The sequence below is a fragment of the Delphinapterus leucas genome, chromosome 9 (assembly GCF_059928025.1).
Source record: "Delphinapterus leucas isolate spDelLeu-1000000601 "Yukka" chromosome 9, BTC_Dleu_Yukka2, whole genome shotgun sequence".
NCBI classification, from domain to species: domain Eukaryota; kingdom Metazoa; phylum Chordata; class Mammalia; order Artiodactyla; family Monodontidae; genus Delphinapterus; species Delphinapterus leucas.
Window position 1 is genome coordinate 68,909,876 of NC_143137.1, and position 24,243 is coordinate 68,934,118.

A 24,243-nucleotide genomic window follows, 5' to 3' on the forward strand; every position below is an offset into this window, starting at 1 on the left:
GGAGGCAAGAATGTACAGTGGAGAAAGGACAGCCTCTTCAGTAATGGTACTGGGAAAACTGGACAGCTACATGTAAAAGTATGAGATTAGATCACTCCCTAACACCATACACAAAAATAAGCTCAAAATGGATTAAAGACCTAAATGTAAGGCCGGAAACTATCAAACTCTTAGAGGAAAACATAGGCAGAACACTCTATGACATAAATCACAGCAAGATCCTTTCTGACCCACCTCCTAGAGAAATGGAAATAAAAACAAAAAGAAACATATGGGACCTAATGAAACTTCAAAGCTTTTGCACAGCAAAGGAAACCATAAACAAGACCAAAAGACAACCCTCAGAATGGGAGAAAATATTTGCAAATGAAGCAACTGACAAAGGATTAATCTCCAAAATATACAAGCAGCTCATACAGGTCAATAACAAAAAAACAAACAACCCAATCCAAAAATGGGCAGAAGAGCTAAATAGACATTTCTCAAAGAAGATATACAGACTGCCAACAAACACATGAAAGAATGCTCAACGTCATTAATCATTAGAGAAATGCAAATCAAAACTACAATGAGATATCATCTCACACCAGTCAGAATGGCCATCATCAAAAAATCTAGAAACAATAAATGCTGGAGAGGCTGTGGAGAAAAGGGAACACTCTTACACTGCTGGTGGGAATGTAAATTGGTACAGCCACTATGGAGAACAGTATGGAGGTTCCTTAAAAAACTACAAGTAGAACTACCATATGACCTGGCAATCCCACTACTGGACACATACCCCGAGAAAACCGTAATTCAAAAAGAGTCATGTACCCAAATGTTCATTGCAGCTCTATTTACAATAGCCCGGAGATGGAAACAACCTAAGTGTCCATCATCGGACGAATGGATAAAGAAGATGTGGCACATATGTACAATGGAATATTACTCAGCAATAAAAAGAAACGAATTGAGCTACTTGTAATGAGGTGGATGGACCTAGAGTCTGTCATACAGAGTGAAGTAAGTCAGAAAGAGAAAGACAAATACCGTATGCTAACACATATATATGCAATTTAAGAAAAAAAAATGTCATGAAAACCCTAGGGGTAAGACAGGAATAAAGACACAGACCTACTAGAGAATGGACTTGAGGATATGGGGAGGGGTAAGGGTAAGCTGTGACAAAGTGAGAGAGTGGCATGGACATATATACACTACCAAACGGAAAATAGATAGCTAGTGGGAAGCAGCCGCATAGCACAGGGAAATCAGCTCGTTGCTTTGTGACCACCTAGAGGGGTGGTATAGGGAGTGTGGGAGGGAGGGAGACGCAAGAGGGAAGAGATATGGGAACATATGTATACGTATAACTGATTCACTTTGTTAAAAAGCAGAAACTAATACACCGTTGTAAAGCAATTATACTCCAATTAAGATGTTAAAAAAAAAAGCTTCACCTGAGTAAGACATGTATTTAGATACATACGAAAGTTGACTAAGAAAAGCATTAAATGTAACAGAAGAGGTTCTTCAGGAAGCAGAAGAGTAAGATCTTGGAAAACGGAGAGAAAAAATAAAATTTTTAAAAAAGAGGTGGCTAGCACAGATAAACTGCAGTAACCAACGATAAACCAAGAAGGAACATCAAGTCAGTTCTAAACACCTAAGATCCAAAACAAAGCAGGAGGGGAACTGACAAGTTTGCACTGTAATGTATCTGTATATACACGTTAAAAACTTTGATGGTAAAACACTTTAGGGTATAAGGCAACAGATTTCAAAAGTTTCAGTAAAGGGGAAAAAAATCACCAGGAATTAAGGTGACCAATAAATGATAGTGAAGTAGATGTTTTACTTTTTTAAACTTATTTTATACCTAGTAGGTTGTACCTATTAATCCCCTACCCTATCTTGCCCTTCTTACCTTCCCCCTCCCCACTGGTAACCACTAGTTTGTTCTATATCTCTGAGTCTGTTCCTTTGCTGTTTTCACTAGCTTCTTAGATTTCACAAATAAGTGATACCATATGTTGTCTGACTTATGTCACTAAATGTAATACCTCCAAGTCAATCCATGTTGCTGCAAATGATAAAATTTCATTCTTTTTATGGTTGAATACTATTCCATTGTGTATATATACCACATCTTTATCCATTCACTTATTGGACACTTCAATTGCTTCTATATCCTAACTATTTTAAGTAATGGTACTATGAACATGGGAGTGCATATCGCTCTTCAAATTAATGTTTTTGTTTTCTTCAGATATATACCCAGGAGTTGAACTTCTAGATCCTTTGTATATTGAGGAGCCTCCATGCTCTCTTCCACAATAGTTGTACCAATTTACATTGCCACCATCAGTGTACAAAGGTTCTCCCTTTCTTCTCATCCTCACCAACATTTGTTATTTGTGGGATTTTTGATGATAGCCATTCTCACTAGTGTGAGGTGATATCTTACTGTAGCTTTCATTCACATTTCTCCAATGTAATGATGTTGAACATCTTTTGACGCGCCCATTGGCCAACTGTATGTCTTCTTTGGAAAAACGTGTATTCAGGTCTTCTGCCCATTTTTGGAGGTTATTTTGGACGTTATATGAACTGTTCATGTGTTTTAGATATTTACCCTTTACCAGCGATATCATCTGCAATGATTTCCTCCCATTCAGTAGACTGTCTTTTCATTCTGTCGATGCTTTCTTTTGCTGTACAAAACCTTTTAAGTTTAATTAGGTCCATTTGTTTTTTTGTTGTCTGCCTATTTTTAATGAAACATGAAAGGAACAGTATATACCCAAAGTAGACATAATTGGATAAAAGATGTGGTAAGCATTGCAACAAAAAGAATAAAATATCTAGGAATAAACCTACCTAAGGAGACAAAAGACCTGTATGCAGAAAATTATAAGACACTGATGAAAGAAATTAAAGATGATACAAATAGATGGAGAGATATACCATGCTCTTGGATGGGAAGAATCAACATTGTGAAAATGACTCTACTACCCAAAGCAATCTACAGATTCAATGCAATCCCTATCAAACTACCACTGGCATTTTTCACAGAACTAGAACAAAAAATTTCGCAATTTGTATGGAAACACAAAAGACCCCGAATAGCCAAAGCAATCTTGAGAACGAAAAAAGGAGCTGGAGGAATCAGGCTCCCTGACTTCAGACTATACTACAAAGCTACAGTAATCAAGACAGTATGGTACTGGCACAAAAACAGAAAGATAGATCAATGGAACAGGATAGAAAGCCCAGAGATAAACCCATGCACATATGGACACCTTATCTTTGATAAAGGTGGCAGGAATGTACAGTGGAGAAAGGACAACCTCTTCAATAAATGGTGCTGGGAAAACTGGACAGGTACATGTAAAAGTATGAGATTAGATCACTCCCTAACACCATACACAAAAATAAGCTCAAAATGGATTAAAGACCTAAATGTAAGGCCGGAAACTATCAAACTCTTAGAGGAAAACATAGGCAGAACACTCTATGACATAAATCACAGCAAGATCCTTTCTGACCCACCTCCTAGAGTAATGGAAATAAAAACAAAAAGAAACAAATGGGACCTAATGAAACTTCAAAGCTTTTGCACAGCAAAGGAAACCATAATCAAGACCAAAAGACAACCCTCAGAATGGGAGAAAATATTTGCAAATGAAGCAAATGACAAAGGGTTAATCTCCAAAATTTACAAGCAGCTCATGCAGCTCAATAACAAAAAAACAAACAACCCAATCCAAAAATGGGCAGAAGACCTAAATAGACATTTCTCCAAAGAAGATATACAGAATGCCAACAAACACATGAAAGAATGCTCAACATCATTAATCATTAGAGAAATGCAAATCAAAACTACAATGAGATATCATCTCACACCAGTCAGAATGGCCATCATCAAAAAATCTAGAAACAATAAATGCTGGAGAGGGTGTGGAGAACAGGGAACACTCTTGCACTGCTGGTGGGAATGTGAATTGGTTCAGCCACTATGGAGAACAGTATGGAGGTTCCTTAAAAAACTACAAATAGAATTACCATATGACCCAGCAATCCCACTACTGGGCATATACCCTGAGAAGACCATAATTCAAAAAGAGTCATGTACCAAAATGTTCATTGCAGCTCTATTTACAATAGCCCGGAGATGGAAACAACCTAAGCGCCCATCATCGGATGAATGGATAAAGAAGATGTGGCACATATATACAATGGAATATTACTCAGCCTTAAAAAGAAATGAAATTGAGCTATTTGTAATGAGATGGATAGACCTAGAGTCTGTCATACAGAGTGAAGTAAGTCAGAAAGAAAAAGACAAATACCGTATGCTAACACATATATATGGAATTTAAGGGGAAAAAAATGTCATGAAGAACCTAGGGGTAAGACAGGAATAAAGACGCAGACCTACTGGAGAACGGACTTGAGGATATGGGGAGGGGGAAGGGTGAGCTTTGACAGGGCGAGAGAGAGTCATGGACATATACACACTAACAAACGTAGTAAGGTAGATAGCTAGGGGGAAGCAGCCGCAAGGCACAGGGATATTAGCTCGGTGCTTTGTGACAGCCTGGAGGGGTGGGATAGGGAGAGTGGGAGGGAGGGAGATGCAAGAGGGAAGACATATGGGAACATATGTATATGTATAACTAATTCACTTTGTTATAAAGCAGAAACTAACACACCATTGTAAAGAAATTATACCCCAATAAAGATGTTTAAAAAACAAAAAACAAAAAAAAACAAAAAAAACAAAAAAAAAAGATGTGGTAAGGAAACTAAGCCATGAAGTCTGCAGACTGGAGTTTTGAGCAACGGACTGTAACTGTATGCCGTGCTTAGGAACTGGTACTTTATCCTATGAACCACAGAGGACAACCTAAAGTCCTAAAGCTGTGGATGAACACTGACAGATTTGCATGTTAAAAGGATCATTTGCAGGGATCACTGGTGTGGAACATTAAAGATGGACAAGGATGGCAGGAGGAACATCATCAAGAGAGATCCTCCCCCCACCCCCAACCCAAGTCCACATGAAGGATGAGGGCTGTATCAAAAGATAATCAAGTGATTAGTTTTTAAACTGTACCATCAAAGCTTATCAATGTAAGGGAAGATTCAGAAAAAAAGCAAGTTTGTGAAGCAATAATTTATAAGGTTTTCTCCATATACATGAAGTAAATAAGAGACAAAGTACTGTTCTAGGCTATGGTTAAGAAACTTCTGAAGGTAAAAATATTCTCAAAGGAGATCCCAGCCACTGTCACAGAATCGTTTTTTCCTATAGCACTTTCGAATTTCTCCAAAATAGAACCAGAACTCATCTGGTTACCTGAATATATATAAGTAGGGTAACTGGAAGAAAAATAAAGGTAGAAGAGAGAAGGATACAATCTTGAGAAATATGACCAATAGAGAAAAGCATGACTTTGGGAAGTGTTTAATAAATTCAAACATACTATCAAGTTGTGAATTTATTTTCTCAAAGTATAAATCTATAGATCATGGTTTTATTTATGAGATGTGCAACTTGCTACCATAGTTTGTGCCTGACATTTGAGGGGCAAAAATAACGTTTTGCAGATACTTCCACTAATTCAACAAGTCGCTCATTTCCAACTCAAAGCTTTACCATAAGAGCCCTCATTTGGTTTTCACTCATTTTCTTCACAGTTTCTTCCATCTTTCACTTACTCATCCCACTACATATCTTTTCATTTCTATCCCTTTCTCAATTCTTCATTTATAAAAACGATTACTGCCCTCCTCTCTTTCCTACTTCTCCTTTTCAAAACCCCATGGGATGTGAGGTTTCTTCTGAAACTCTATCCTGAGGCTCTTCCTCATCACCTCCAAATTCAATCCAGGCCTAACTAAACACGGAGAGGGAGGCAGAAGGAATGGGCAAGTACACTCCTTAAAAACAGCAATAAAACCTCCGAGAACTGTAATGCTTGTGGATATAAAGGAAAGACTCTTCATAAAGTTCAATGCTTTTGACTGGTTTCTTGTTAACTTGGCATTTAAAGCCCAACGTGTTAGCACTCAGTACAAGATACAAGTCCTATTTTATTCTAATGCATGTGGGGTGTGAGCAGGGTACGTATTACAAAAGGAAATTCCTATTATATTCCTTTAATTTTATAATTGTATTTTGGATCTAGAGACTTCAGTGACAGGAATCTTTAAGGAATCCAAGGGCTGTCTTAGGCATGTTTTTGAAAGGTGTTTTTCCCCTTTCAGGTTAAACAGCCAGTTTTATTAAAATACTCTTAATGGAGATTGAGAAAATTTAACACCTACGTATTAATCTCTGCAGTGAAGTCTAGTATATCAAACCAAAAGGTACATAATTAACACTGAAGAGAACAATTCTGTCACTAGTTGAGTCCTGCTCTGTCTTCCATGCATGTGCATTTTCATGAAAATTTAACAAGTTACCTTCTAAAATTCTCATTGAGAACTTAAAAACTTGTTAGAAATGAGGCCAGGTCTCAATAAAGTTTAGAATACCATCTGTGCCCATCATACCAATTTTCCTCAAGAAATTGATTCATGTAATTCAAAAAGCTTTTGTACGAAATTTTTCTAAACAGTATAGAACGTGATTATGTATTTGAATACTCAGTAAGAATCCTCTGGACCAATCTGGTGTTTTCCTCATGCTTCTATAGACGGAGTAATTTCCACTACTGAATCTGTTACTCGTTAATTTAGCCATCTTTTCCTTTAGCAGCTGCTTAATGTATCATTAAAAAGTCAAGGAATGAAAGTTTTGCAAATCGTTTTTAAGCAACAAAAGCAAGTACGTGCAAAAGTCCAAAACCAATCAAAACCAAATACTTAAGTATTTATATATTTTAAATGTGTATCACATCTGCAGATTTTTAATGACTTCAATTACTATCAACCCAGTCACATGTCAGTATTCACATATCCAACTAGTTTTTCTGTTTTGTATGTGTACTCATACCCACACATGTGTACATGTAAGCATAAATACATATTATATATAGTTAACATAAGGAGCTATATTAATATCATGAGCATTTTCATGCTCCATAAAGATTCCCCCAAAACAACTTTAAGTGACTCTTTTTTTTTTTTTTTAACATCTTTATCGGAGTATAACTGCTCTACAATGGTGCGCCAGCCTCCGCCCTACAACAAAGTGAATCAACTACACATACACATATGTCCCCATATCTCTTCCCTCCTGCGTCTCACTCCCTCCCACCCTCCTTATCCCAACCCTCCAGGCGGTCACAAACCACCCAGCTGATCTCCCTGTGCTATGCGGCTGCTTCCCACTAGCTATCTATTTTACCTTTGGTAGTGTATATATGTCCATGTCACTCTCTCACTTTGTCCCAGCTTACCCTTCCCCCTCCCCATATCCTCAAGTCCATGCGCTAGTAGGTCTGTGTCTTCATTCCCGTCTTACCCCTAGGTTCTTCATGACCTTTTTTTTTATTTCGATTCCATATATATATATTAGCATACAGTATTTGTTTTTCTCTTTCTGACTTACTTCACTCTGTATGACAGACTCTAGGTCCATCCACCTCGCTACAAATAACTCAATTTCGTTTCTTTTAATGGCTGAGTAACATTCCATTGTATATATGTGCCACATCTTCTTTATCCATTCATTAAGTGACTCTTTAAATTCATTCAAAACTAATCTCTAGAAATAGAGGCCGAATAGAATTTCTCACATTTACAAAAATGCTGCAAATCACTAGCTTTATACACAAATGTTTGCCTATACTTCTAATTTCTCAGATGAATTTCTTGAAGGTTTTAGAAAAAAATTTCAGTATGTACATAACATATATTACCCCATGCAAAGCTTTTTACATAATAACTGACCTAAGTGTTAACACATAAACATGTATCTACATATACCCATGTATGGATAAAATTCTTACATTTGAAAATGTTAAGAACATCATGTAAGCCATGAACTCTTCCAGGTGCTACAGATAAGATAAAATTCCTGCTCTAATGGAGCAGTCATGCAGGAAAGAGAAAAATCTACCAAAAACACATTAGTGATATCTAATGAAACTAAAAGCAGAATTAAGCAATACATGACAGAGAACATTTTTATATGTAAGTTATCAGTGGAAAGCTTCTCTGAGAAGGTGACATTTGCATAGGGACCTAAATGCAGAGTGGAAACAGTGTTAATATCTTGAAAAAGTGGCCCAAAAGCAGCAGTACGTTGGATATTTTTCATATTTATATGCATATACTTTGATGCTCATCCACTGAACAAATATGCACTCGGTACTAATAAAATATCAGGCAAGTTGCTAAGACAGGTACCGTGCCTACTTTCACAGGGCTCATGGTCTAGCAGGGGAGTTGGACATTTCGTAAGTGATTTCCCAAGTAATTATTCCATTCTAATTTTGATGCTGGGCAGAAAAAACAGGGCACTAGGAAAATGTGTAGTGGGTTAGACTAACCTAGTGGGGATGGGGGTGGACAGTAAAGGCTTCCCTAAATGATAATTTACTTACTATCTAAAGGATATACAGCAAGATAGGAAGTAAAGTTCCAGAAAGGACCAAACTTATATTTGAGGAAATAAAGTAAGCATAAGTAGAGCACACAGAGCAAGAGGATGAATGACATGAGACAAGAAATGGTGGGGGAAACAATCCAGCAGATCCATAGACAGAATTGCAGCTTGACATCTATAACTTCCCAGCACCCAATTTGATGAGGAAAAGTCATCCATAACCTCAAACTCGGGAAAAACAACAACAAAAAGAAAACAAGAAAAACCCACCTTTTTGGCCAGGCCATATGGCTTTGGGTCAGATTAAGATGTGTTTGTTCTATGTATAATACAATCTCATATGACCTTACTTACAACTGCCCGATTTCTGCTCAACTCAGTAAATGAGCAACACTATTATGTATTTTCTACGTGAGTACCACAAAGCAAAGTTACACCCTTGATAAAATATAAAAAGTTCACATGTCAAGTCCACATTTCAAGGCCACATTAGTGATTGACCCATTTGATGGTTTTGCAGTTTTTTTGATCAAATATTTCAGTTTCCCATAAATGTCCAGAAAATAGCCCTGGAAAATAGATAGACTTTTTCTTTGGGATGATTTTGTGTATTTTTAGCTTAAGTGTAAGAATTTAAGAACACAAGTCAGTATTTACTATGGACTAGAGGTATCCTTTTCTATCCTAAAGCCTAGATACCTCCCCCCTCCCTGTGTCTCAGCTGATGATCTGCACCCCGCATCACTAATAAAAATCAGACAACAAACTCCAACAAATCTTCCCACTACATCTATTAATCTACATCTGTACCCAAATATGGCCTTTCCTCCTATCCCTGTGGATGAACTGTCCATCCCCTCTCAATACAGTAACAGTCTTTTCTTTTCTACTAAATCACTCCATCATTTTAGCAATATGTTGTCATGCCATCCACCTTAATAAAAAATTTCTCAGTTTAGAACCCCCTTCGGCCACCCCATTTTTCTGCTCCATATGCATGGAAGTTCCTATAAAAAGCGGCCCTCCTATTCTCTAGTCAATCAATTGCAAGCAGGTTTCCATAACTAACACCACCAGCACCCCGACACTGGCGATCTCACACTGCTAAGGCTTATTATGGTCAGTTCTCGATCCTTTTTTTAAACCACTATGCAGCATTTAACAACTGCTCAATCACTCTTGAGCCCCTTTCTTCACTAGGCTTCTGGGATATTACCCTCTTACTCTTTGGCCACTCCTCTTCTGAATAATGCCCCTTCCCAAGATATCCATGTCCTAATGCCCAGAATCTGAATAAGTCGTTTAGATGGCAAAGGCACTTTGAAGATAAGAGATTTTGAGATGGGGAGATTATCTGGGACTATCTAGATGGGTCTGATGTCATCACTAGGATTAGATGTGACATTGAAATCAAGAGCTTGTAATGGTATGAGGGATAGGCCAGAAGCCAAGGAATGCAGGTGGCCTCTAGGAACTGGAACAGTCAAGGAGATAGTCTCCCCTGTAGTCTCAAGAAACACAGCCCTACCACCTTGATTTTAGATTTCTGATCTCTAGAATTTTAAAGTATTTTCTTTTTAATTCTGTAAGTCTGTGGTAATTTGTTTCAACAGTAATAGGAAACTAATACATCTTCACAAACTCAATCTTTGCCCCAGGCTTCAGCCTTTGTAGCTCTTACTTTCTCTGTACCTGTTTTTCTAGTTAGGTCAGTTAACTCCAAGGCATTAAATGCCTTGCATGATGGCAATTCTCAAGTGCCTATCATTATCTGGATCTTTCCACAGAATTCTAGTTCCATATAGTCAAAAAGGTTAAGGGATACAGTTGAGTATGCCTAAAGGAAATCTCAAACTTAGTCTTTCAGAACGAAACTTTTGATCTGATCACACAAAACCATCTCTTCCTCTCGCATTCTCCATCCCAATAAAGGGCAACTGCAATTGGGAGATTGGAATTGACATACATACACTATTGATACTATGTATAAAATAGATAACTAATAAGTACCTACTGTATAGCATAGGGAACTCTACTTAATGCTCTGTGGTGACCTAAATGGGAAGAAAATCCAAAAAAGAGGGGATATATGTATACTTAGAGCTGATTCATTTTGCTGTACAGTAGAAACACAACATTTTAAAGCAACTATACTCCAAAAAAAATAAATAAAAAAAAAGGGAGGCAACTACATTCTAGTTATTCAGAGCAAATTCTTGGACCCATGATTCTTCCCATTCTGATATCCCATACGTGACCAATTGGCTTATCCTCATTTTATTTTTAAATATATTCAGAACAAACACTTCACACCAAATACTCTACTATCCAAATTGCCCTAATTGTCATCATCTTTGCCTTGATCATCACTATAGCTTACTTCTTTCCCTTACCTTCTGTAAGGTACCATCCCCACAACTGACAGGTGACCCCATAGAAGTGAGGTTTCACACAGCACCATCCAAAGTCTTCCCTTCTCATTCAGGGTGAAATCTAAAGCCCATAACATTGCCTTTAAGGCTCAACAAGATACTGGACCCAGGTACACCTCCTACTTCCCCCCATGATGTCATTCTCTTCCAGCCTTGCTCCACCTTCTTAGATTCTGCGTCCTGTGCGTAAAATAATGTTCTGTCAGTTACCTGCATGACTTATCGCCTCAATTACTTCCCGATGTTGGTTTAAACTTTACCTTTTCACAGAGTACTTCTGACCACTCTATAGAGAACAACTTCCCACCCTTGGAACTCTGTCATATCTTACTCTTCTCTATTCGTTAAAAGCAAACATATATATACACAAATCATATAGATGAGAGACATCTTTTACACAAATTTCCTTATGAACGCCTTTATGATCAAAAATAATTTTCATAAGAACTTGTATCAAAACCTCCAAAATGGCTTGAGAATTCCTCATCTGAACCACAGAACAGTTATTTTTCTGTGACTACGTTCTCATTCTCCCAAGAACACAACAGAAGAGAATTTATCACATACAACGGATACCTTAGGGTGTTGGTTCCCAAAATTCAGTGTCAGTCAAGATCACGTGGCCAGCTTGCTTGTTAAGACACAAATGGATGGGCCTTATTCCCAGAGTTTCTAAGTAACTAAGTCTGAGGTGGAGACGCAGAATTTGCATTTTAACAAGTTCCAAAACATGCTTATGCTGCTGGTCTGGGAACCATAATTTGACAACTATTGCCTCAGTGTATTAGGGCTTAGTTCTCTACTAAAAACCGTTGAAACATGCTACTCTAGTGTGAGGATCATAAGGTTATATTAAATTTTCTAAGACAGAGCTATCATATTTATTATTCTTAATGTAAATGCTTATATAAAGATGAACAAATTCTTTCATTAATCTTAAAAAATATTAGAAAGATTTAGGCTTTATAGGATTATCGATAGGGGAATATTTGATTAATGATCAAATACAGGTAAATTTCTGTATAACGAGTTTTAAGAAAACAAAACAAACCACTGACGACTATTCATACCATGAAAACTGATTACGATTTACATTCTCAATATTTAAAACAGTAACTGATAGTCAAGATTGATTCATTGTGATTAACTTTCTATCCAAAATGCGGTATTCTTTTATTATAAAATGTCAATATTTATGTTACCATTATCTCATATTCTTTAAAGTCCATCTATCTCTATTTACTGATTGTCTAACATCAGCCAAGCACTGCCTTAGTTGTTGTAAGTGATCTTATTTCATTGCGAAGTTTCTGACAAGCACAATACCTGATATTTAATAACTGTTTAATAAATAAACACAGAAATGAATAGCAGTAAAATTTACAGGTACAAAAATGTTTCCAAAACATGAAAACAAAGACAATCCAGTATAATCTAAACATGAATGATTTGATATTTTGAAATCACTTACCTTTAAAATTTTAACAAAATATCTATACAGCTGTGCAAAATGTTTACTACATTAGGCCTGAGATTGCAGGCCTGAGCAGTAGACCTGCTCACCAGGTGGGCCCTCGGCCAGTGTCTGGGAACTTGGCTCTTGGAGTGTTTCCAGTGAACAGTTAACTGGTAAGAGTGGCTCACTGTGCCTAGATGTTCACATAAACAATATGGTTTACAATATGCTTTATGTTGAACACCGGCTTTTCTCCTGGAAGTCTGAAGTTTGTGTGCAAGGCAGAGGGTATCTATGTGACCAACACAATACCTTAGACATCAAATCTCTAATGGGCTTCCCTGAAAAGAAACATCACACCCAAACTGCTGCCTTCTCACTGCTGGACGGAAGGCGTACTTTGTGCGACACTGAAGGAGACAGATCATGAGGAAGATTACACATGGATTCCTCCAGACTCTTCCTGGGTCTTTTTCTCTTATCATCCAACTTCACTCTAATCAATTTTAGCCTTGAGTCCAACTACGTACTCAGTTCCTTGAGTTCTTCTAGCTAATCTCCAAATATGGGGGTGGTTCTTAGAGACCCTCAACACAGCAGATTGTCAAAAAGCGAAGATTCTTACCTGCTGATATGCTTCATAGATCACATCAAATAGAAAGGCCTGTGGCATTTCACTTGCCCTGTGTCTCGCACGTTCCAGTGAGTGGTCTAAACAGCCATCTACAGATGGACTGATGACAGTAGATACAAGAGGTCGGATTGCTCCTGCAGCCTAAAGCATAAACAGAGAGGCAAATGACACAGGTATTTCACTTAGAAAACATCTGAAAGTCAAATTCTGAACTCGGTATCTTTGTTTTGAAACAGATCTTACACCTTCAACAAGCTACCTCAAGAACATACTTAAACAAGTCTTAATTTCGTTCATAAATCAAATCATTTCCAGTCAAAAACCAATCTCATACCACTACAGTTCCATATATTAGAGACAGAAATAATTTTTCATTATGGATCCAAAATCCTCTTCATCACAGGCCACTGAAGTCAAATACGAAAAAAGGATGCTAAGGTACAATTGAGTGTTCCCTGAAGATGGGAAGGAGACTACTGTCAAAGAACTGAAACAGATTATACGTGAATATTTACTTGTTAGTGTGCCTTCAAGTATTTAATTTACACATCATTAAGGAACAAGACATATTCCCTAAGATCCCCAAAATGAGCTCAGACACCAGCCAAGTGACAATGAATATATGTCTTGCTCTAACTCCTGCAAAAAAACAGCTCCATTCAAATATAGCATCAATGCAACGCTCCCAGAGGCTAATATCCATTGATTTCAATTGCTCCTATGAAAGCTCTGTCTCATTAATAGATGCATCTAAACTTTAAAAAGACACCTTACCTGACAGCTTTTCCCTTTACCTTTAATAAGTTTCACTGGAATACAGTCTTGAAGGTCATTACCAGACAGCTACCTTGGTGAAGTAGCCTTAAACTTCCTAGGGTAGGCCTTAACCCAGCTGTCTTATATTGACTATAATATGTCCTATCTTTCATGTAATTGCAGCATATAACATTAATACCTAAGAACAAATTTGGTCTCAAGGAGACCAACATCTGAGAAGGACAGTCCATAAACTAGTTTACAAAAGCCAAGGGACTGGTTGAAAATCAAAGCTAACGTGAGAGCCAAGCAGGCTGTACAAATTGTGTGGCCATTTCCAGTGACTCAAGCAGAGATTTGGAGCCTAGGCATAATAGCAAAAGTGAAGAGACAGCCAGGGGTGATAGGGAAGGAGTGAAGTCCAAGTAGGTGAAAGGTAGATAAAGAGCAAGCCCGTATGGTAGTTGTAGTTTTAGTTGTTTAAGGAACCCCCATACTGTTCTCCATAGTGGCTATACCAGTTTACATTCCCACCAACAGGGCAGGAGGGTTCCCTTTTCTCCGCACCCACTCCAGCATTATTGTTTGTAGGTTTGTTTTGGGGTTTTTTGGTGGGGGGGGGGTGGTACGCGGGCCTCTCACTGTTGCGGCCTCTCCCGTTGCGGAGCAGAGGCTCCAGATGCGCAGGCTCAGCATCCATGGCTCACAGGCGTAGCCGCTCCACAGCATGTGGGATCTTCCCAGACCGGGGCAGGAACCCGTGTCCCCCGCATTGACAGGCAGATTCTTAACGACTGCACCACCAGGGAAGCCCTGTTTGTAGATTTTTTGATGATGGCCATTCTGACCAGTGTGAGGTGATACCTCATTATAGTTTTTATTTGCATTTCTCTAAATGATTAGTAACGTTGAGCGTTTTTCATGTGCCTTTTGGCCACCTGTATGTCTTTTTTGGAGAAATGTCTATTTGATTTTTTGATATTGAGCTGCATGAGTTGTATATTTTGGAGATTAATCCTTTGTCAGTTGCTTCATTTGCAAGTATTTTCTCCCATTTTGAGGGTTGTCTTTTCGTCTTATTTATGGTTTCCTTTGCTGTGCAAAAGCTTTTAAATTTCATTAGGTCCCATTTGTTTATTTTTGTTTTTATTTCCATTTCTCTAGGGGGTGGGTCAAAAAGGATCTTGCTGTGATTTAGGTCATAGAGTGTTCTGCCTATGTTTTCCTCAAAAAGTTTTACAGTTGCTGGCCTTACATTTAGGTCTTTAATCCATTTTGAATTTATTTTTGTGTATGGTGTTAAGGAGTGTTCAAATTTCATTCTTTTACATGTAGCTGTCCAGTTTTCCCAGCACCACTTATTGAAGAGACTGTCTTTTCTCCATTATACCTCCTTGCCTCCTTTGTCATTGATTAGGTGATCCAGCAATCCCACTCCTGGGCATATATCCAGAGAAAACGATAATTCAAAAAGATACATGTACCCCAATGTTCATTGTAGCACTATTTACAATAGCCAGAACATGGAAGCAACCTAAATGTCCATCAACAGAGGAATGGATAAATAAGATGTGGCACATATATACAATGGAATATTACTCAGCCATAACAAAGAATGAAATAATGCCATTTGCAGCAACATGGATGGACCTAGAGACTGTCATACTGAGTGAAGTTAAGTCAGACAGAGAAAGACAAATATCAGATGGTATCACTTATATGTGGGATCTAAAGATAAGGGTACAAGTGAACTTATCTACAAAACAGAAATAGAGTTACAGATGTAGAAAACAAACCTATGGTTACCAGGGGGAGGGATAAACTGGGAGGTTGGGATTAACATATACACACTACTGTATATAAAATAGATAACTAGTAAGGACCTACTGTAGAGCACAGGGAACTCTACTCAATACTCAGTACTCTGTAATGGCCAATATGGGAAAAGAATCTAAAAAAGAGTGGATATATGTATATGTATAACTGATTCACTTTGGTGTACACCTGAAACTAACACAACATTGTAAATCAACTATACTCCAATTAAAAAAAAAAAAGAGCAAGCCTGACTTGTCAAGCCTAGCACCTATCAGCAGAGGTTAGAAGGCAGGAAAGGAACACACATGCACATACGTCATAGTGCTTTTTAAGGAAAAAAATATAGTTCTATTACTTATAATTAACTACTTACGGTTAATTCTATGCCAGACAATGACATAAAAATTTAGAAGAACATGAGACATACAAAATGTCTCCATGAAGAGCTGCGCAGACTCTCTGCAACTAGAGAAAAGCATTTCTAAAAAAACAACCATTTAAAGCCTTTGAAAATTGTCCTAAGGGCATTCAATAAATTAACATTTAAAAATATCTCTTAAACCTTGGAGAGAACAGAGTCTGTGGTACTGGAACCGTCATCTGTTTTTTTCCTTCATTCCACAACACCCAGCTCAATGTGACTTTAGTTCCACTCAGAGTAGGTATGGCCAAAAAGAAAGGGTTCCCTCTCCCACCAGCTCCCAGTGGGAGGGGCGGAGTGCCAGCATTTCCCATCCCACTCAATTCCATGTCACAGAGGCTCAGTTACCAGCAAGTATGGCCAAGAGGTTGTAGACTCCCTTCACCCACATAGCCTCCACCCAATAGAGTACAAGACCCACCCCAGGCATGGTAGGTAGGGGATACTGGGGCCCTGATCACTCTTGGCCCAGTCACACACAGGGCGGAGGTTCTGTGCCAGGAGAGGCAAAAAGAAGATGAGTCTAATGTCTCCAGGCAGCACCCTGCTCACGAAGCAGTGCTGTCACTCAAACAACACGCCCAACTATAGCTCCAAAGCAGTGGCACGGTGATTTTTCACAGGGAGAAAGGCAGGCTCTAAGGAGAGACAGCTACTAAGCTCTCCCCAAGGGAACCTGCTTAATTGGAAGTGTGAGGAAGTTTAAGGGTAAGCATGCTCTCAAAAGAAACGGAGATCATGGTAAGCAATTAAGAGGAAGGTGAGAGCTTCATGAGAACAAAAAGCTGAACCATAGGGAAGCTAGTTTACCAGAGACAACCAGAACAAGAGACAGCTAACAAGAATCACCCACCCACCCACCCCCAAAATCAGAGCAAACCTCCAATACCAGCTTTACAAACTACCCCTGGCTAAGGGACCAGAATTTACTTGGATCAAACTGTAGGGTACTTTATGTATTTGGCATTGTTCCGAAAAAAGAGCAATGAATGGAGCTTATCAGTTGGGCGTCAAAGGCAGACAGTATAACAGAGATCGGGGAAATACAGATGAAGCGAACCCTGCTAAAACAACTGTCATTCCGTGGTGACTCAACACTTGTCTAGAACTGCTCCCTCTGAAGTGACTTTAGAGGTTTTGCCCTGTACAGGAATAAGACTGTGACTTTGCTGGTCTATTTTAGTAGCTAAGAAAATAATAAGCCTAGGGGAGGTAACTGGAACTGACAAAATACATTATCCAAAATATGCACTTTTCAACAAGAACCAAAAAATGTAAAGACATGCATCCAAACAGGAAGGTGTGATCTATACAAAGCAAAAAAAAAAAAAAAAAAAACAGGCAACAGAATCTGCCTGTGAGAGGGCCCAAGTGACACACTTATCAGGTAAGACTTCAAATCAGGTATTATAAATATGTTCAAAGAATGAAAGGATATCATGCATAAAGAAATAAAGTATGATGACCATTAGTATTATCAATATTAGGAATACCTATTTTTAAAAACTGAGTAGCAATTTTAGAATTGCAAAATAGCTAAAATGAAAAATTCACTAGAGGGGTTCAACAATAGATTTGAACAGGAGAATAACTGAACTTAAAGTCAGATCAACAGATTACACAAAGAAAAATGAACAGATTCACAGAGAAACGTAGGACATCATTACAGACATTTTTGTAATAGGAGTACCAGAGGGAAAACGAAGGCAAGAAAGGAGCAGAAAAAATTATGAATGAAAATTTCCCAAGAAAAGCAATCTGCACACTCAAGGAGCTCAGTATACTCAAAGCACAATATACACAAAGAAATTCATATCCAGACACATCAGAGTAAAAATGCGAAAGCTAAAATCACAGGAAAAAACTTGAAAGCGGCCAAAGAAAAATGTTTTATCGTTAACAAGGGAACACCAATAAGATTAACAACTGATTCTAATCAGAAACAATGGAAACCAGAAGGCAAGTGGCTGATATGGTAACTGCTCAAAATAAAAACCTGTTAAAGGTTAAGTCCAGCAAAATGAGCATTTACAAACATCAGATCAAAATAAAGATTCTGAGCAAACAAGCAGAATTTGTGGCTAGCCGATTCACCCTACGAACACTGAAAATCTTTAAGCTCAAAGAAAGCAACCCTAGACAATAATTCAAATCCACATGAAAAGAGCACGAATCATTTAAAAAAAATTAAAAAGTTATAAATGCCTTTTTCTCCTCTCTTATGTTAAGAGGTTTAAAAAGGAATGTATAAAATAAATATATAAGTTAATTGATCAACCTATAATATTGAAATATATATTTGACAAAAACAGCATATTGTGACAAGGAAAAGATGAGTAAAGGTGTATCACAGGAAGAAACTAACAGATGATAACTTGAATCTACAGTAACAAATGAAAACTGAAAATGGAAAACAAAAAACTTAATATGACATTCCGTATAAATACAGCTCACCTTTCTTCTCAACTTCTATAACTGGTGTAAAATAAGATGAAGTGATAACAACAATGGATTATTGGGTTTCTAACATACATGCACCTAACACTAATAGCACAAAAAGGCAGAAAAGGGAATAGACCTATTTAAGAGTAACATTTCTGTACCTCCCTAGATTTTAGTTAGCATATATCTGAATTATGTTAAGATGTATACTGTAAGCCCTAGAGTAGCCACTAATAAAAAGTTAAAGTGAGAAAATAAACAAATTAATGTTCCATAGAAAATATTCATTTGATACGAAAGCAAGCAGTAATGAGAAAAGAGACACACATGAAACAAAAAATAAAGTGGTCAATGTATATCAATAACATTAACTTTCAGTCGATTAAACAATCCAAACTCACATTGTCAAATTGGATTAAAAACCCAACTGTAGGGCTTCCCTGGTGGCGCAGTGGTTGAGAGTCCGCCTGCCGATGCAGGGGACGCGGGTTCGTGCCCCGGTCCGGGAAGATCCCACATTGCTGCGGAGCGGCTGGGCCCGTGAGCCATGGCCGCTGAGCCTGCGCGTCCGGAGCCTGTGCTCCGCAACGGGAGAGGCCACAGCAGTGAGAGGCCCGCGTACCGCAAAAAAAAAAAAAAAAAAAAACCCAACTGTATGCTGTCTACAGGAGACACACATGTGAGACTCAAAGATCCAAATATACTGAATACAGAAGGATGAAAAAGGATACGTATCAGGCTAACAGCAACCTGTAAGAAAGCTGGAGTAGCTATACCAGAAAAATTCCAAAAATGTTAAAGATAAACCCATCTTAAAATTTAAAAAAGGTCAATTCAACAAGATATAAAAATTTATCTAACAGATCCCCAAATACATGAAGCAAAAATTGGTAGGATTTAAAGGAGAAATAAATAATCCAGCAGTTGGAGATATCAACACCCCACTTTCAATAATGAGTAGAACAACTAGGCAGAAGATGACCATGGAAATAAGACTTGAAAAGCACTATAAACCAACTATATCTAACATATCTATTGAATACTCCACCAACAAAAGTCTATGTTCTCCTCAAGTACACATGGAGAGTTCCCCAGATCAGACCATATGTTTGGCCATAAAATAAGACACAATAAATTTTAAAGGAGTAAAGTCATACTAAGTATGTTCTCTGATCTTAAGAGTGAAATTAGAAAACAGTGATGCAGCCACTATGGATAACAGTATGGAGGTTCCTCAGAAAGTTAAAGATAGAGCTACAAAATGACGCAGAGATTCTACTTCTGGTTATTTATCTGAAGCAAACAAAAACACGAACTCAAAGATACCCACCTCCATATTCACTGCAGCATTATTTACGACAGCCAAAACATGGAAACCTAAATGGCCATCTTCAGGACATGTGAAGACCTCACAGGCATTATGCTAAGTGGAATTAATCAGAAAGACAAATACTGTATGATCCCACTTACCTGGAACTTAAACAAAAGACAGAAATAGCTCATAGATACAGAGAACAGCTTGATGGGGGACATGGGTAAAATATGTGAAGGAAGTTAAAAGGTACAAATTTCCAGTTATGAAATACATCATGGGGATGTAATATAGTTAATACTATATTCCATATTTGAAAGTTGCTGAGAGAACAGATCTTAAGTCTCTTCAGAAGAAATTCTGTAACTATGTATGGTGACAGATACAGACTTATTGTGGTAATTTCTCAACGTATACAAATGTTGAAACATGTTGTACACCTGAATCCAGTATGTTGTATGTCAATTATACCTCAAAAAATGTTTTAGAGAAACAAAAAGAAGTGTGAGAATTAAGAACATAGCAATTGGGGCTTTCCTGGTGGCGCAGTGGTTGAGAGTCCGCCTGCCGATGCAGGGGACACAGGTTCGTGCCCCGGTCCGGGAAGATCCCACATGCCGCGGAGCAGCTGGGCCCGTGAGCCATGGCCGCTGAGCCTGCACGTCCGGAGCCTGTGCTCCGCAACGGGAGAGGCCACAACAGTGAGAGGCTCGCGTACCACAAAAAAAAAAAGAAACCGCCTGCCAATTCAAGGGGCACGGTTTCCAGCCCTGGTCCGGGAGGATCCCACATGCCTCGGGTCAACTAGGCCCGTGCACCACAACTACTGAGCCTGCGCTCTACAGCCTGCGAGCCACAACTACTGAGCCCACAGGCCACAACTACTGAAGCCCGCATGCCTAGAGCCCGTGCTCCACCACAAGAGAGGCCACCACAATGAGAAGCCCGCACACCGCAATGAGAAGCCCGCACACCGCAGCTAAGAGTAGCCACCCCTTGCCTCAACTAGAGAGAGCCCATGTACAGCAATGAAGACCCAAAACGCAGCCCAAAATAAATTTTTAAAAGCAAAAAACAAACAAAAAAAACATAGCAATTGAACAACACACTACTAAATGAATCCAAGAAGAAATCACTATGGAAATGATACTTTGAGATCAGTAACATACACAATGTAAAGTAACTGGAGAATGCAGTTAAAGCAGTCCTAAGAGAGATTTATAGCTGTAATTGTGTATATATAAAAGGACATTTTCAAAATCAAAACCCTAACCTTCCACCTCAAGATACTGAATAAAGAGAAAGACTTAAGCTAATGCAGGCATAATAATAAACATAAGAGCAGAAAATAGAATAGAGAAAAACCAAAAGTTAGTTCTTCGAAAAAGTTTAAACAGTTTTTTTTCTAGTTTAGCTAAAGGTTTATAAGACTCAAATAAGTAATATCAGGAATGAAAGTGGTGATATTTCCACTAACCTTATAGAAATAAGGAGAAAGAAAACTGCAAGCATATTTTAACAAATTAGGTAACATATAAAATCACATTTTTCTAGAAAGACACAACCAAAACTAATTCAAAGATAGAAAATCTGAATAGACCTTTAAGAAAATTAGGCATTTTTTAACTTCCCACGAAGAAAAGCCCAGGCCCAGATGGCTTCACTGGTTAATTGTAATGAAAGTATTTTTTTCAATACCAGTTCCTCACACCATTTCAAAAAAAATAGGAGGGAACACTTCCCAACTCACTCTTTATTACCAAAACCAGAGACATCACAAAAAACCAAAATACAGATCAATACTCCTGAAAGATATAAACACAAAAATCTTCAAGATAACAAACCAAATTTGGCAACACGTAAGTAGTATTGTGCACCATGACCAAGTGGGATTTATCCCAAGAAAGCAAAATTAATTTAACATCCCAAAAAAAAATCAATGTAATACACCATATTAATAGAATAAATAACAGAAACACATGAACATCTCAATAGACTCAGAAAAATTATCTGACAATATCCAACACTTCATGAAAAAAGCATGCAACAAACTAACAGAAGAGAACTTGCTCAATCTGATCAAGGGCATCTACAAAAAAAATCCACAGCTGACATCATACTTAATGGTGTGATGACTTAATGTTTTCCCTTCAACATCAGGAACAAGGATGTCCACTGTTGCCACTTTTAAGAAAAGTACTGGAAGTTCTCGTCAGGGCAGTTATGCAGGAACATCTAATAAAGGCATCCAAGAAAAGTAAACTATCTTCACTTGCAGATGACACAATCTTATACACAGATAATTCTAATGAATCCACTAAAAATACTATTAGAACTAATAAACTAGTTTAGCAAGAATGCAGAGGACAAGATTAATATATAAAAGTTAACTGTATTTCTATATATTTGCAAGGAACAATCCAAAAGTAATTCCTTTATAGTAACTTCAAAAAGAATCCTTAGGAATATATTTAACAAAAGTGCAGTATATTTAAATATACTCAGTAAGTGCAAAACATTCTAAGAACTACAAAAAATTTCCACCTCTTTTCTAAGATCCAACATCTCCACATACTTACTGGCATCCATTCCTTCTCATGTAGGTCTCTATAGCAATAGTCTTCTGTCCTCAGTTTGTATTCTTTTACTGAACTGTCTCCGTTAGAGTACATGCATTTTGTGACATCTCCCATCATTAAGTCAGTCTTCCATTGATCATACATCTGCCAGTGCCAGTTTAAAATAAGACTCTTTCAAACAATTGTCCACACTATACTATTCCTTATCTGTAATTTTTCTCTCCTCCCGTGTGCTCTGTAGTCTACTTTTATTAGGATTTCATCTCCACAACTCCACAAAATAAATTTTTCAAGCTCACAATGACCCTCACATTGCTAAATCCAGTGGATAGCTCTTTATCTTCTTGAGGACATTTGTTCACTTGGTTTTCAGAAACCATTATCACCAAGCAAACTCTCTCATCTTCTCACACTTTAAATCCTAGATCCTTATATCCTCCTTCTAAGTGGAAAGCATTTCCAGAACTCGGACCTCAGACTTCCCTACGTTCATTCCATAGGTGACCTCTTCAAGTCCGAGTTTCAAATACTATCTTATACGAGACTTCGCAAATCTATAAATCCAGCCCAGATATTTCTCCTTAAATCTGGAGTTGTACATCCAAATACCTATTTAACATCTCCATTCAGATCAAAACACACAACCAGACTATAAATATCCAAGTTCTGGTTTCACCTATACCACACACCCCTAACTGGCTCCTCTACAGATGTTCCCATCTACATAAACGTCTACTCTATTCTTTTAGTCGTTCTTACCAAAAACATTGAAGGTCATTGATTTCTCCTCCTCTCATATTTCCTATCCAAACCATCAGCAAGACATCAGCTTCAAAATATCCCAAATCTGCCCACTTTTCATTGTTCCTACTGCCCCAATCTGAACCCAAGGCACCCATATTCACTCTCTCAGATCCCACACAAATCAAGAGCCATAAAGACATTAGTAATTTTGGCTATATTGAAATAAAAATGCTTGCTCATCACAAAACAGTATTTTAAAAAGAAATTTTTAAAAGGGAGATAACAGTTACAAAGCATATACTTTGCCAAGTATTCGTTTCCAGAATAACCCCAACAAACCAGCGGTTATTTGAGAACTAGAAACAGGGGCAAAAGATGTATATGTGCAATTCAATGAGAACACATAAAGCCCATAAATATATGAAGAATACCCAACCTACTTATAAGATGCCAATTTAAACCACAAAGAGAAAGCACTTTCCACTATCTGGATTAGAATAAAATAAGTCTAACAGTGTCAAGTGATGGTGAGAATGTGGGGCAACAAGCTGTTGTTAATACACTATTGGTGACTGTAAATTGATACAAATTTACAAAATAATTCAGCACCATCTGGTAAGGCTGGTAACGCTCACACATCTTGACTAGAGAAATCCTTGCACATGTGCACCAGAAGACATGAGTAGCACTGTTCATGCTAGCAATGTTCATATTAGCATAAACTAAAAACAAATGTCCACTAACTGTAAACAGATAAATTCTGACATATGAAGTAGTGCTCATGAAGGCATTATAGATGCACAGATTAATGTGAATACATTTCCCCCAATACACTGGGCAAAAAATATATATACAAAACAGTTAAAAATCATATGAACGTGTGAATTATACCTCAACAAAAAAATAAAATCTAACAAGTATGTTCTTTAGGGATACACGCTACAAAACTGAAGACAAGGGCAAGAAAACAAAGTTCAAAATAATGTTTATACACCTGGGAGGAGTAAACACGATCAAGGCAGGGACAGAGTTTCACAGTGACCAGTAATGTTCTATTTATTATACCATGTGGTAGATCTGCAAGTGTCCGAAGTTCTCTGACTGTTT

General features: G+C 37.8%; 1 protein-coding gene across 16 annotated transcripts in view; it reads right to left on the bottom strand.

Annotated features, from left to right (window-relative positions):
- Positions 1 to 24,243, bottom strand: part of CRPPA (CDP-L-ribitol pyrophosphorylase A) — a 410,033-nt gene that overhangs the window by 363,097 nt on the left and 22,693 nt on the right. For all 16 annotated transcript variants that reach the window (XM_089917677.1, XM_089917676.1, XM_089917679.1 and 13 more), the window contains exon 3: positions 13,056 to 13,205. In XM_089917677.1, coding sequence (XP_089773803.1) covers positions 13,056 to 13,205 — 150 coding nt within the window. The remainder of the gene's footprint in view (positions 1 to 13,055; positions 13,206 to 24,243) is intronic.